The sequence below is a fragment of the Histoplasma capsulatum genome, genomic scaffold (assembly GCF_000149585.1).
Source record: "Histoplasma capsulatum NAm1 scaffold_2 genomic scaffold, whole genome shotgun sequence".
NCBI lineage: Eukaryota > Fungi > Ascomycota > Eurotiomycetes > Onygenales > Ajellomycetaceae > Histoplasma > Histoplasma mississippiense.
Genome location: NW_001813981.1, coordinates 2,794,062 through 2,807,202, shown reverse-complemented (window position 1 = coordinate 2,807,202; position 13,141 = coordinate 2,794,062). Strand labels below are relative to the sequence as shown.

Below are 13,141 nucleotides of genomic sequence, written 5' to 3'. Positions count from 1 at the left end.
CACTTGAGATCTGCGATGATCACACTCCTTGTGACGTATTGGAGCTATCCAGTTACTGGGATGTGTGTAATAATACCTAATAATTCTTTGAAAGTTCAAGAAAAAGAGATTGATCTGGCTCTTTTAACGATAGCAGTGGTAGATATAGGCGCGATTTCCTCTTTTAAATCGCCGTGATCATGCGAAACATTCTCGTGCATGAGTCCCCTCCATTCAGCACACCAACGGAAATGTGCAGAACTCCTTCGTACTTCACTGAACAATGCGGCAAACCGACTTGGTGCGTGTCTTCCGTTGGCTTCCCTGCCCCATTTCATCAATGTTCGAACGGTTCTGAATGCGCCGGAAATTGAGTTCATGCAGCCCAATTCTCAGATAACATCGGATGTCGCTTCCCCAGCACATCGTACACATTGACTGGTCCGGGACCAGGACAAACCAATTACCAATGCCATGCTACCCACCAGGCCGATTACGATCCTGCCCTCGTTTGATCAATGAGTGGCAATGGCTTCAGCCTAGTTTTTATGTGTGATAGGAAGCCAGATTGAAGTCGATCCACTGTCTATCATCGAACCGCAAACTTGCTTGCCTTGAGGCGAAGAGGCGATCCCGACAGGAATGACATGAAGAAGATCGGATTCCACAGATTTAAACAGGAACTATGGGACAATTATAGCTTCGAAGTTCATAATTCCTCCCCAACGCCAGTCCCCACAACCGACAGAGTGTGGGTGTTGAGGCCAGCGCATATGACGCCGTTGAAGATGCGCCCCCTTGAAAATGCTCCACGTTGAATTGGGTTTTCCTCTCAAGTTTTCATGTTTGACCCCAACTTCCAGCGTGAATCCCAGCACACTATTTCCCAAAAAGAATATAGAATGGAGATTAGAGTCCAATCGTTCTCGGCGGTTTAATCCCCCAAGAATATATTGAAGATGAGGAAAAGAAGTTCCAGGTCCGTAAGTTCAAGAAAGAAGAGGTGCGGTTTCTCCCCATCTAGGGTTGGAAAATGAATGTGAAAGCTGAAGATGGCAAAGTTATCTCAGTAAACTATTGTCATTTTTCTTCCTTCACCCATTTCGCATCAATAGATAGATTGATCCTGGAATATTGGGTACTGCTCGAGTTACTAGTATAGGTATCAACCCTTTATCTCTAGCTGTCTTTATGAAACGCCAGGCTCTTTAAACCCGAAACAGAAGGGACTGGAAATAGACGATAGGAAGATCGCACGAATGCCATGCTTACTAGAGAAGGGGGAATGAGCCATGGCTTTGGTAATAATTTCCCCATGTTCGTGTTTTGACGACAGAAGTAATTGAGGAATAAAAATGTGGTATATCCCTGATCATCACTTTATTGCCCAGTGAACGACTCTACCACATTTGAATACCATCCAGGTTTTCCGCTCTGATACAGCCTCATTGCAGTTGCTAAATACTGACGTTGTCCTTCAACACCGATGACAAAGTATATCCTTTCATCAAGCTTTGTTCGTTTGCTATTTGGGTCACAATTGAAACATATTCCTCTCTATCCGCAAAATTCTGCTTATCTTCTGCGTCCTTTGGGATGCCCATTTCATCATAGTTCCACAGCGCATCAAGCGCAGGAGGAACCACGGAAAGAGTCATGGGAATTCGCCAGTTATCTCGCATGTTCCAGCAACGGCTGCTTCCCAATCAATGATACCCAGTAAGCGATGCTTGTCGTCAAAAATAATGTTGTTATGTCTAAAGTTGCCGTGGTATAAGGAGAATGCCCTATTATTGTGGATAGATATATTTTCTGCTATGTTGTTGATCGCTGACTTGAATAAAGACGCAGAGGCTATTAATCTGTCTGCAAACTGGCCAGCAGATTCTTTGATCTTATCCTCTGGCAGGCCAAATACAACCTTGGTAAACCGTGCCTGGAAAAACTCGGTAATTTTGTCAAAAGGACTTCCGAAACCCGGTATCCCTATATTTGGGGAAGTCGTCATTACATGCGTGGATTTCTGCCATTCTAGCATAGACCGATGCTTTATATTCAGAAGGTATTTTCATATTCAAATCCATTCCAACATTACCTCTCAAACAAACCATGAGCATAAACTGTGCTTTGACCTTTTTCTGAAGGTTTCCATCAAACACATGAATTTGCGGCACCGGCATGTTGGTTTCTTTCCGAATGAGTTGAATTATGTGGTGTTCGCACTCCATCGCCCTTGTCATCTCGTGTGGACAGTTTCCGCGCTGTAACAAGGGAGGCATCCGAAGTCTGGCGACCCATCGTGTTTTGTCAGAGAATTCGACAATGCGGATCATATGGTTAAAACCAAAGCCGATGTCTGGTAAAAGTTTGGCATTCCATTCCATGACGCTTCCACGACGCGGAATGGAGGAGTGAATTCCAATCGGTGGATTCCAGGAAATTTTCAACCCTCGACCGAAGTGGAGGACGACCATCTGCACTCAAACGGGCCATCGTTGGTAACGCTGTCGGTAATAAAGTTTACGGGTCATTTTGCATGTAGAGTCTTTAGGGAAAACCAGCCTCTTTCTTCCCCGATTTGACAGAGGGTTTAAGCCGGACAATATTATAAAGCGCGATAAGTTCGTTATTCAGCAATGCAGGACAGTGATAATCATTAAGCAGAGTCTAAACTCTGCACACAACGTCGCCCACTGCGTATCGCAGGACTTATTTAGTATCACAAGTTACTTTTCCTCATTTGCTTGGACGTTTGCAGAAGCAGGAAACTCTAGTATGAAGTTGGTGTGGCGGCACAAAGTGGGCGAGTTGGCCGTCAAATACGTTAGCATATTGACCGAATCAGAGAGAGGCTAGGGTTCGAAGATCTTGAAAGGCGATTGAAAGATGAAAGAAAAATTTGAATAATATGGTGTAATGCAAAGTTGTTTTTAGTGGAATTGGATTTTCGCAAATATTTTACATTTTTTTAAAGTTTAAAATAGGATGAAAGGGAATGAATGGCATTACATGCTTTGGCTTTAAGAACTTTGAAAGAAGGGAGATAGATCGTACACGCAAGAAGGCGGGATTGCGAATTATATGAGCGGGGAAGATACTGAGCAAAATCATTGAAACATGAAAAAGAAAACGCAGCACCATTTCCAGCAACTTGCGCTCCTAAACCCACGCACCAGTTCCTTTCTTTTAATTCCTTATCCCCTTTTAATTTCCATTGGGAGACGATTATCCTGCACAATGAATTTGTACAATAAAAGGCAAACAATGATGAGCCAGTAGAGGTTAATAGAACAATGGCGATCGTCCAAAAATGGGCGGCTGATTCCGGCAGATTGCTGCTCCTATCTTCATCCCCGATGAATCCGCAGACACCATCAACCGGGGGAAAGCACGGATAACTGTCAAGAACCTACCACTGCCTCGACCAAAACATGCCATAACATCATAAGAATTGATTTAGAGAGTGTCTCCCCATATCCCAACAACACTCATGGAGAATCCCAGGCCAAGGATCCACATCCTCAGCTTCTGAAACTTGCGCTCCTTCTCCATATCAGCCTGGACAACCTCGCCATTGACGTTCAAATCGTCATCCGATTGCGGTGCCGCTATTTCCGCGTCTGCAGCAGCAGCGGATGAAGCTTCTTCCTCGCCCACGATTTCGATCTCACTTCCGTTGCCGTTGGAGTCTTCCTCCTCGCTCCTCGCTGATACGGACCCTCCGGCACAAGTGGTAGCATGAGAAGATCCCCAGGAAATGACACCAAAGCCGGATGGGTGGTAAGTACAAATTCCCACCAAACCACCTGACAGCCAGTTCCATGTCGCTTTTTCGCGATTGTACCACCATTCCAGGCCAAGTCCACCGATTAGAGAGGTAAGTGCCGTCCAGATCAGGTAAGGGTGCCTTCTGCGTGGGGAGGACATAGTGAAGGCGGTGAAGAGAGTAATCGCCGTGATGTGAGTAAGTCGAAGAACATGCTTGCTGGTCCGCAGTTGCAGGTCCTTGAGGGTTCGTGAAGCGGTGGGAGCATTAGGAAGGGATTGGAGGGATGGAATTATAAGCACAGAGGTAGCATATGAAAGGCCCTATGATTGATGATTCGTATATATGTCAGCCCGTGGAGTCTAGTTGTCATATTCGATATTGTCCTGGCGCCTTTTGTTCTCCTATCATGGTGTTTGTTTCCGGGAAAGTAGTGAATGAATGATACATACCGTTAAAAGGCCGAGGGAGATGGTCCCCACAAACTTGGAAACTGTAATGGGACAAGCCATGGCGCAAGATTGACGTTTATGGTCGCATACGATAGCCTAAATCTGAAGGGAGGAAAGACATGCGCTGTAGTGCTTGAAGCCGCTGTGTTCGCCACGCAACGGAGTCACGGATGTTCGTGTGGGAACAGTGACAAATGGCTACCCCGCCGCCAATGGAGGGATACGATAAGTGCAGTTGAAATAGCCCTAGATAGCAATATAATGCTGATTAAACAATAGTCAACCGAGAGTGGTGTTTGCCTACTGTAATATTAGATTTGGTGCTGTGGTAGTTAAAGTGATGTCAATTTGCCGGATCAGTCACCTCAGCCTGGCCAATCAGAAAACCGGCATAGTTTCAATTCGCCCAAGACTCTATCTCGTTTAGAGATCACATCAAATCGCACTGGAAAAATAAATCTATCCACGTTATGGGCTGTCCCCTAGGAACAAGACCAAAATGGAATCCATAACCATTTCTTGAACAATTCTAACAATCAATGACGGTTCACTGTACAGAAATTGGTCCCGAATTTGGTTGCTTATTTAAGGCACCTTTTACGGTGGAGGCGCACTTAATTTTATGTTGGCCCTAGGCTGCCTATCACGGACTAGCGCACCGCACATATATGCCTCAGCTGCCGACAGGCTAATACAACCACTTTTAGACGTCCCACATTTTATAAGTGGCTGTTACATGTACAAACGCGTATTAGCTGTCCGCGAGCTGAAATATAAATTCGGGGTAATTTACTAGGGCGCAAACGAACTTCTGACAAATGCGCCTTAGCTTGTCCAGTTGCTGCCGAGGCTATTTTTAAACAACGTTATCCCGCCAGCCAGCGGAAGCGCAATTTTAGCCATGCTTGATCTGATCATCAGCCTCAGTTTATTACAAATTGCTGCTCATCTCCTGCATGAATTTTGAATGTATTAGTACGTATGCATGTTGCAGAATCGATGCACCGAGGTCCGACAGCTAGCTGAAGACGATTACGGAAGTAAGAGGCAGGCGCAGGTCCCACCGCTGTATAACTCTCCGAAAACACCTCTCCGCCTCCGAGAGGATTGAGATATATCTTCAAGTTCCCTTCTTCTAGGCAATTAGTACTGAAAATACTAGCATATTGTGCGGCAAATTGTCAAGGCGGAAATCTCCTCAAACTAACTTTCGTTTGAACCAATATCAATCCGCGGACAGAGCCGTGTCGCTTTTGCCTGAGGCGCCTTTTAAGGATGTCTCTTCCTAAGGCTGCATATATCAGTGAGGTGTGGAAGGACGGAATCTTCGGTATGTTTCTTCTCTGAGCTCTCTTATCAATATCATTGCTCGACATACCTTTTCTCCAAGTTCCGCAGTTCAGGCAAATAATCTAACCCTCTCACCCAATCGTAATAGATAGCAAAGTCGTATTCTGTACCGGCGGTGCTGGCACTATTTGTAGCGCTCAAGTACGGGCAATGGTTCATCTAGGCGCCAATGCATTCATTCTCGGACGGAATGTCGAGAAAACTGAGCAGATGGCGAAGGACATTGCTAGAACTCGCCCTGGCGCAAAAGTTATTGGCCAGGGAGGGGTTGACGTCCGGAGCTTCGATAGTCTAAAGGGTGCAGCTGAGCGATGTGTGAAAGAGTTGGGTGCAATCGACTTCGTTATGTATGTTATACTCCACGGCTCTGTCTCCCCTTTTCTGCGTTAGTGAGCACTGTGGGACAATTGTACGGATCAACTACGTTTGGAAATTCATTATGTGCTCCCATTTTCGGAGATATGATAACATGGATGCTAACTTATGTTTCCACAAATCTTCAGTGCTGGTGCTGCTGGGAATTTCCTTGCCTCGATAGAACAGCTTTCCGTCAACGCTTTCAAATCCGTCATGGACATCGATGTTTTAGGATCGTATAATACTCTCAAAGCCACCATTCCCTATCTTGTCGAGTCCGCAGCAAAACACAAATGTGATGGAATTACTCGTGAGTTACAGCGTGTCATTGTTCAAACGATGATTGTTACATACCAATATAAATAAACTAATTTTGCTCACTATTCACCAAACACAGCTTCTCCCACAGGCACAGGAGGACGAATTATTTTCGTCAGTGCAACACTCCACTATACCGGAACCCCGCTCCAAACGCACGTCGCAGTTGCCAAAGCCGGAGTAGACTCGCTGTCTAATAATGTGGCAATTGAATATGGCCCTCGGGGCGTCAATTCTAACATAATCTCCCCCGGGCCAATCGGAGGCACAGAGGTATGTTGTCCGGGACCGCATTTTCAAATGGCCTTATATATTAGCGAAGCCTTTCTCCACCAACCTGTGTACATTGATGATCATCCTAACGGCCTTATGCACTGACAACTGCCCTTGAAATCGCCAGGGAATGCAACGTCTTTCTCGCGCGGACGATGCAAAGGGCCAGATGTCCATAATCCCATCAGGAAGATGGGGCACGGTGAAGGAAATAGCGGATGCCACCGTCTATCTCTTCTCGGATGCCGGAAACTATGTCAATGGCACAAATCTTGTTGGTACGTAATTTCACCTGCGCATTAACATACATACTCTTCCAAACCTTCCCCGTTTACATGGCAGCGAGAGTCCGAATTTTATTTGTCTCTGTGAAATTGCCGAAAGCTAACCATTCCCTCCTTCTCTTGTTTTCTTCGGTTACAATCAGTGGACGGTTCTGCCTGGCGTTTCCAGAATCAAGTCAACAAGTCTGGATTTAAATATCCGGATTTTCTCCTTTCCGGGGAAGAGGTGACGGGTGTAGCAGGGTTGAAGAAATCGAAGTCAAATCTTTGATCTCTACTACCCATGTACAGTAGATGTGGGAGGAGCTTGAATTACTTGGATGCTGGGGTTGAATCAGATATCTGCAGGTGTTTTTCCCACTTTACTTACCTCTTTGTCATTTGCACGCCATTCAATATTCTATATTCCTTTATTTTTGCTTTTCACCGGCAGGTAAACATTACATGAAGGGGGCTCTTGGCAGTGATTTTTTGCTCACACAGCATAACAGGTTGCATATTTCAAATATCTATAGATAGATGATAATATCTGACTGATGGCATGGACTTGACGGTTCTCCAATTTCCTTTTTGCATTATAATATGATAATGGACGAACAAAAATCGGCCATTTAAAAGTAACGACGCTAGCAAGCCAGGTCAAAACCCAAACATAACCTTTTTTAGTATTTCGGCTCGGAAAATCAAACAATCAGCGCGCATGGCTAAGTGGTTACGGCGTCCCGCTCGTAACGGGAAGATCGTCGGTTCGACTCCGACTGTGCGCATTTTGTAGACTTCACTTTCTTATATATTTTTACAGTCTCTGATCATTGATACTCAAAGAACTCGTATTGGGCCTTGAGCGATGGAATTTATTTATGTTGTTCGGGGGTCATTCCTGCCTAGATGCTCGCATTCCTTACAGCGTTTTCTACAGAGAGCTAGTTCTCATTGGTGGTGGATGAGCTTTGTTGGATGAGAATTGTGCACCTTCTAGGATGTAGTATTCTTTATTGAGTAATGTACTGTACAACGAGGCCAACATAAGGCCGAGATAGCTAACTCCTTTGACTTTGTGTCCCACACCGTGGGAAGTAAACACGGGATGTGATAACCATACATACAGTCTTCCGCAAAAGCGTCCAATGCTAAAACTTTTACAATACCTCCGAGTCATGATTATGCATAGGTATCATCAAAAGTAATCTAATTGCTATGCATTGCCCTCTTGAGTGAAAAGAATACGATAGCGAGATGCAATGATTTGGGGTAGGTTCGTGGGTTAAGGACTGGGGGTGTGTAGGAATGGAAGTGACAAGAGGGACTCATTTATTGAGGTCTGGATAAGTGAAAGACAATGAAAAAAGTGAAAAAAGAAAAGATAGAAAAGACAATGCGATTAAAGACGTCGAACGGATACAAATGGGGCGTACGCTATGTATCAAATTAATTGTTCATAATGTAGGGATTTGAGAAGAAAGAACGATAGATGGGATACATCTCTATGCTTCGGTGGAAACCATCAAAATCTATGATAAAATATCAATAGGGCATGGCGATATCATGCTAGCAAGACCTATGTAGGTGCCGAAAAGAGCACGTATGCCTGACACTAATGGTAGAGCGAAGACGAAATGGCCACAGTAAAAAGGGGTAATACGCGAACCCATTTCCACCTTGTCTTCCGTGTGCTGCTGCGTTGCGTTCTCGTTCTACGATAGCCTCGATTGTCGCTTCAGCGCTCAGTGAAACTAAAGAGTGGGCTGCCAGTCCATGAAAGTGAATCATCATATGAGATGTGATATCGCTGTTGAAAATCAAAGAGAGTAACATTTCGAACGGGCGAGTGAAGTGAATGAATGGATGAACACGCCCATGTCTCCTTTAAGTGAGCTATTCGAACACACAAATTTCGAGGATCTGCTTTCATCTCTTTCTCATTTGTCTGCTTCCTATATCCATCTCATTTCTCCAAAGGAAGCCGTTCTTGTTCATTGCTTCTTCGTCTTTGATCCCTTGTACTTTGCACTACACAATCATTTTCCTTCGTTGCTAAGCGAAATTTAACCTGTCGTCGTTTTATATCGTCTGGGCTGTGCCCAGGGCGTCGATTCTTTCCGACAAGGAACGCTGTGTGGAACCTCGTTCTCGTGTTATTATCGTGGTTGGCCGAGCCAATCTCAAAAGACCCTATACTTAGCCTCCGATACCTGCTACCAGACAAGCTCAGGAGCACCTGGTTGGTATGAGCGGTCAAAGAAGAAACACACCAAAGGAAACACAGCTCGATATCACCCAAAAATAAGGCCCTTTGTCCTTGATTTCGCTTGAAAGAAGTACTGGATGCACCATTTCGGGGGCATAACCCGCCTGAGTAACTGGTTGAGTTGATAGTTCAGTCTCCAGCAAAGTCATACATCTGCAATCAGCTGCCTCAATAAATACGAAATTTCGTTGTTTCTACTTCAACATACCAAATCTCCATATTCGAAATTTCGGTCAAATTCATCACTCCCTTAGTAACAGATCGAGCGGCTTCTCGCCACCTCATTTTCCCTCCGGATCGCTCGTATTTTAAGCTGTGAATTCGAGATGGCGGGAAAGAAGGAAATAGAGAACGGCCATAACAGCAGCATCGGGCAGAACACTAAAATCAAACAAGCCTCAGTATCTTCAGGAAACCCAATCCAAGGGCATGCTAATCCCCCAAGGCCAATTGAGGATACACCTGTGAAGAACAGGAATACCAAGCAGGAAGCCAACTCAGGAAAAGAGAATCGGAATATTCATACGTCAATAACAAGCGAACAGGGCTCTGCTGCGAGTACGTTTGTCAATAAAGGTTCCACGAACAGAAGAGAAAAGCAGCAGAATGATGCACCAAAACCAGATCCAAATTGCAAGAGTAAAAACGAAGGCAATGAAACGGCTAAAGAAAAAATCTCTCTCTGCCAGCGACCAGGGGTCTACAGTTGCAAGGGACAATAAGTACTCCGCCCATACAGCCAGCCCAGAGGAGAAAAGATGTCTGATAAAATGGGCAGGTGCTAGCAAGCATGGGACAACTGTCACCGTTCCAGTCCAGCTGCAAATAGTAATGTCGACAAAGTGAAGGGCAAAGCTAGAGAGCAAGATCAAAGGTCCGTAAGTGAAATAGCAAGTATGTTCTCAAAGACTTGCCAAAGAGCCGCAACTGGCAACAGTACACCAATAAGCAGCAGACAGCCGTCCCCCAGCAAGTCGACTACAAGACGAACTACTCAATCTGCTTCAAGTTCCAAATCAAGTGGTGGAAATCTGAATGACGGCAGGGCCCACGCTAGCATTGCATCCGAAGGGCCAACGAAGAAAAAAAAGACTCGTGGAGGCAGAAGGAAGAAGTTATCTGCTACGGATCCAGGGGATGAAGGAGGTTGTGGCAGCTCGGAGTCAGACACATCGCGCCCGACAAAGTCGTCGGCCCTACCTGAAGCAGGATCCGGGAGAAAGCTAACGGCGGTGGCGGAGATATTAACTAATGTGAAGCCTGCGCCTGTAGTAAGAATAGCAGGGATAGGTGCAACAGAGCAATCGAGAAATGGTGATGGGGGAAGCAGTCTTGTTCCATCATCAGCCAATGGAGATGAGGTTAATCCCATTAAGATCGAAAATGCAAGCGATACTAAGGTCATGACACCCAATGAGGGGCAGCTTGCGAGTCGTGGCCAAATCCCAGGAAATAGTAGTTGCGAAGAAGCATTCACCGGCCTGGGCAGTGGCCAAGGACCTAGTTTCACAAAGGCTGTTAACAAAAGAAACCGGCCGCGGCCTAGTAAGGCAGAGAAGCTTGTACAAAGGCAATCTGAGGCCAAGGCTGATTCTGCAAACTTCCAGAACAACTCCCAGGATATATATCAAAGGACTGGGTCAGAGAGTGATCTAAATGAACATTCAATGATAAGTATCGCGGATATACCTTCTGACGACGAACTTGGAGCTGAGAAAATAGAGGAGATCTTCGGAAGAAACGATGTGCCCGATTCAACCAAGCTGGAACGTATTAAGCTCATCATGATCAAGCAAAACCAAATCATTGCCCGAAAGACCCAATTGGTGAACAATTGCCTCAAGGAAAACGAGACGCTACAAGAAAGAGTTGAGGAATTTGACTCCAGCATCCTGACCCAGGAAGATGACAAAAATGAGCAACAGGGACAAATCGACAAGTTGAAGACGATGGTGGACGAATTCCGGCGACAGATGCAAAGTCAAGAGTCATTCATCAAAATTGCGGAGCAGGACAGATCTCGACTCGAAGAAGAGCTCAGATCCAGCGCAACGTCACTCAAGAGCGCAGAAAGAGATAGGAAGGCGCTCAAAGAATCAGTTTCCAAGATGACGGAAGATATGGCCAAAATGCAAAACGATATTGTACAGCTAACAGGAGAGAAAAACGGGTTTCTCGTGACTATTAGCAAATATGAGTCAGAACTTCATATGTTGCTGTGCCAGTTGCACAACGGCCCTACGCAGACGGAAAATGTTCGTTTAGCGGCCGAACTTCTGGGGAAAAATGCAGAGCTTGCTGTTACCAATCAAAACTTCAAGGATTTGCAAAGAGAATTTACAGCCTTGAGAAAACGCCACAAGAAGGAGCAAGGCAGGCGCATGCCATCAGCACTGAATACGGAGCTAAGGTTTCTGAGGGACGGAAAAGAAGAGGAGTGGGAGCCTTTGATAGATCAGAGTGGCGTGGAGAGAAATCCTTTTGCCCTGCTGTCATCTCCAGTCACGCCAACTCTTTTCCAATTTGGCGAACCAATATCCTTTGGGGCTGGTGGAGAGAAGGAAGTTACGTATAAAATCCCAAAAACGTTTCTGCGCCAAACGGGCGAGGAAACAAAGGACTCAGACTCTCTCGTGTGTCCGAATGGTTGTCCTCAGACAGAGACCTCACAGAGGGTATTGCGCTTGATGGAAAATGAAGAGCTAGAAGTGTTGGAAGCTTCGACGCAGACACAGAAATATGTTGAACTTGGCAAGGACAACTCGGCTCAGACAAACGTGGTGGAGATGCTGGAGGCTTTCACACAGACAATTGCAGGTGATGGTACGCAGGAATCGGAGGTGATCGAAGCTTCCACGCAGACAATGTGCGAACTTGGGGTCTCCAGAGGCAGCCAAACAACCCAGTTGGGCTTTTCAGCAGGTTCATCGCAGACAGAGACAGATGTGAGAGTTCATACGGTGAAGATGTTGGAAGCTTCTTCACAGACGACGGTGGGGATTGATTTCTCAACCTCGACCCAGACGGACACAGTTGCTCTGTTAGAAGCTTCGACACAGACTGACAGAAATTATGGCGCTTGGGAGATGACCGATGTTTTGGTACAGACAGAGCCAGTCACCGCCCTCCAAGGAAGCGGTTTGGCGCGGGGGATTAGACTTGCGCTCATCATGTTTGCATGGGCGACGATCATGCTATGGGGACACAAGGAGGACCAGCGATTGTGGCTTGATGCCAATGGGGTGTCCCGTGCTTCCCTCGTAGCCATTCGAGATAGGTCGCTGGGCCCATTTCTATGGCTTGAGCAGTTAAAATTTGAGCTCATTCTCTGGTTGCAGGTAGACCGGGTACTTCCTGGATGAGGACTCCAGTTTGCCTCCTCCAAATCATGTGCTTCAGGTGACAAGCGTCGTCACTGGACATCTTCACATTTTTCGGTATCATTTAGCCAGCTTTGCCCATCAAGTCGATAGGGTATATTTTCCTTACATCTAGACATTCTGCGCCCTCCTTCGGATTGGGGTGCAGTAATCATTGATCCTGTAAATAAGTTTTTAACATTTTAGCCTCATTTATGCTGGATTTCTTGTTTGGAGTTTCCATGGTGCTGAAGTTGTTTTGAGGTCATTGTTGTTTGAGCCATCCAATCCCCAACTCCACCCCGCCAAGAATCTATTTTTAAATAGGAATAGTAGCCAAACACACTATGTGACAGATATTTAACACATATTAATCTCTCTTAAATTTTTATAGAATACATACACTGTAGACTTTGTTATGTTGAATGCTAACTAAGAGGGCATTAATAATGGTATTAAAAAATCATATCACATGGTGGTTTTCAGCTATCATAGAAGTCTATACTTTATATATCGCCAAGCTTCAAAGGGATGCTGGCGCTCAGACGTGTCCCACGACGATAAGAGGCCTGTACTCAATTGTGGAGATAGAGAGTATTGAACTTCGCAGTAGTTTTCTCTAGTTATTCCAACCACTATAATTGTACTTTTGAGACTCTTCGTTTCCTTACACAGTAGATATCATAGATCATTGAATCGGGAGATTTGTGACTGTACAAGTACTAGATGTGTGGGAGTGGGTTTGAACTTTGTTG

General features: G+C 45.4%; 4 protein-coding genes and 1 non-coding gene across 5 annotated transcripts; 3 read left to right on the top strand and 2 right to left on the bottom strand.

Moving 5' to 3' along the window:
• Positions 1 to 1,633: 1,633 nt before the first annotated feature.
• HCAG_02899 (predicted protein) lies at positions 1,634 to 2,453 on the bottom strand (the record flags this gene model as incomplete). Its single annotated transcript, XM_001542678.1, has 2 exons — positions 1,634 to 1,915; positions 2,088 to 2,453. The coding sequence occupies 2 exons, from the start codon at positions 2,451 to 2,453 to the stop codon at positions 1,634 to 1,636; spliced, it is 648 nt and encodes a 215-aa protein (XP_001542728.1).
• A 982-nt stretch (positions 2,454 to 3,435) lies between these two features.
• Positions 3,436 to 4,257, bottom strand: HCAG_02898 (predicted protein; the record flags this gene model as incomplete). Its single annotated transcript, XM_001542677.1, has 2 exons — positions 3,436 to 4,068; positions 4,198 to 4,257. 2 exons carry the CDS (start codon positions 4,255 to 4,257, stop codon positions 3,436 to 3,438), a joined length of 693 nt encoding a protein of 230 aa, XP_001542727.1.
• A 1,215-nt stretch (positions 4,258 to 5,472) lies between these two features.
• HCAG_02897 (sporulation protein SPS19) lies at positions 5,473 to 7,050 on the top strand (the record flags this gene model as incomplete). Its single annotated transcript, XM_001542676.1, has 6 exons — positions 5,473 to 5,527; positions 5,636 to 5,894; positions 6,051 to 6,214; positions 6,302 to 6,495; positions 6,623 to 6,773; positions 6,923 to 7,050. 6 exons carry the CDS (start codon positions 5,473 to 5,475, stop codon positions 7,048 to 7,050), a joined length of 951 nt encoding a protein of 316 aa, XP_001542726.1.
• A 423-nt stretch (positions 7,051 to 7,473) lies between these two features.
• On the top strand, positions 7,474 to 7,546 carry HCAG_09413. The gene has a single exon. It is a non-coding gene; the product is annotated as a tRNA-Thr (tRNA).
• Positions 7,547 to 9,353: 1,807 nt separating this feature from the next.
• HCAG_02896 (predicted protein) lies at positions 9,354 to 12,389 on the top strand (the record flags this gene model as incomplete). Its single annotated transcript, XM_001542675.1, has 2 exons — positions 9,354 to 9,585; positions 9,817 to 12,389. The coding sequence occupies 2 exons, from the start codon at positions 9,354 to 9,356 to the stop codon at positions 12,387 to 12,389; spliced, it is 2,805 nt and encodes a 934-aa protein (XP_001542725.1).
• Positions 12,390 to 13,141: the final 752 nt, after the last annotated feature.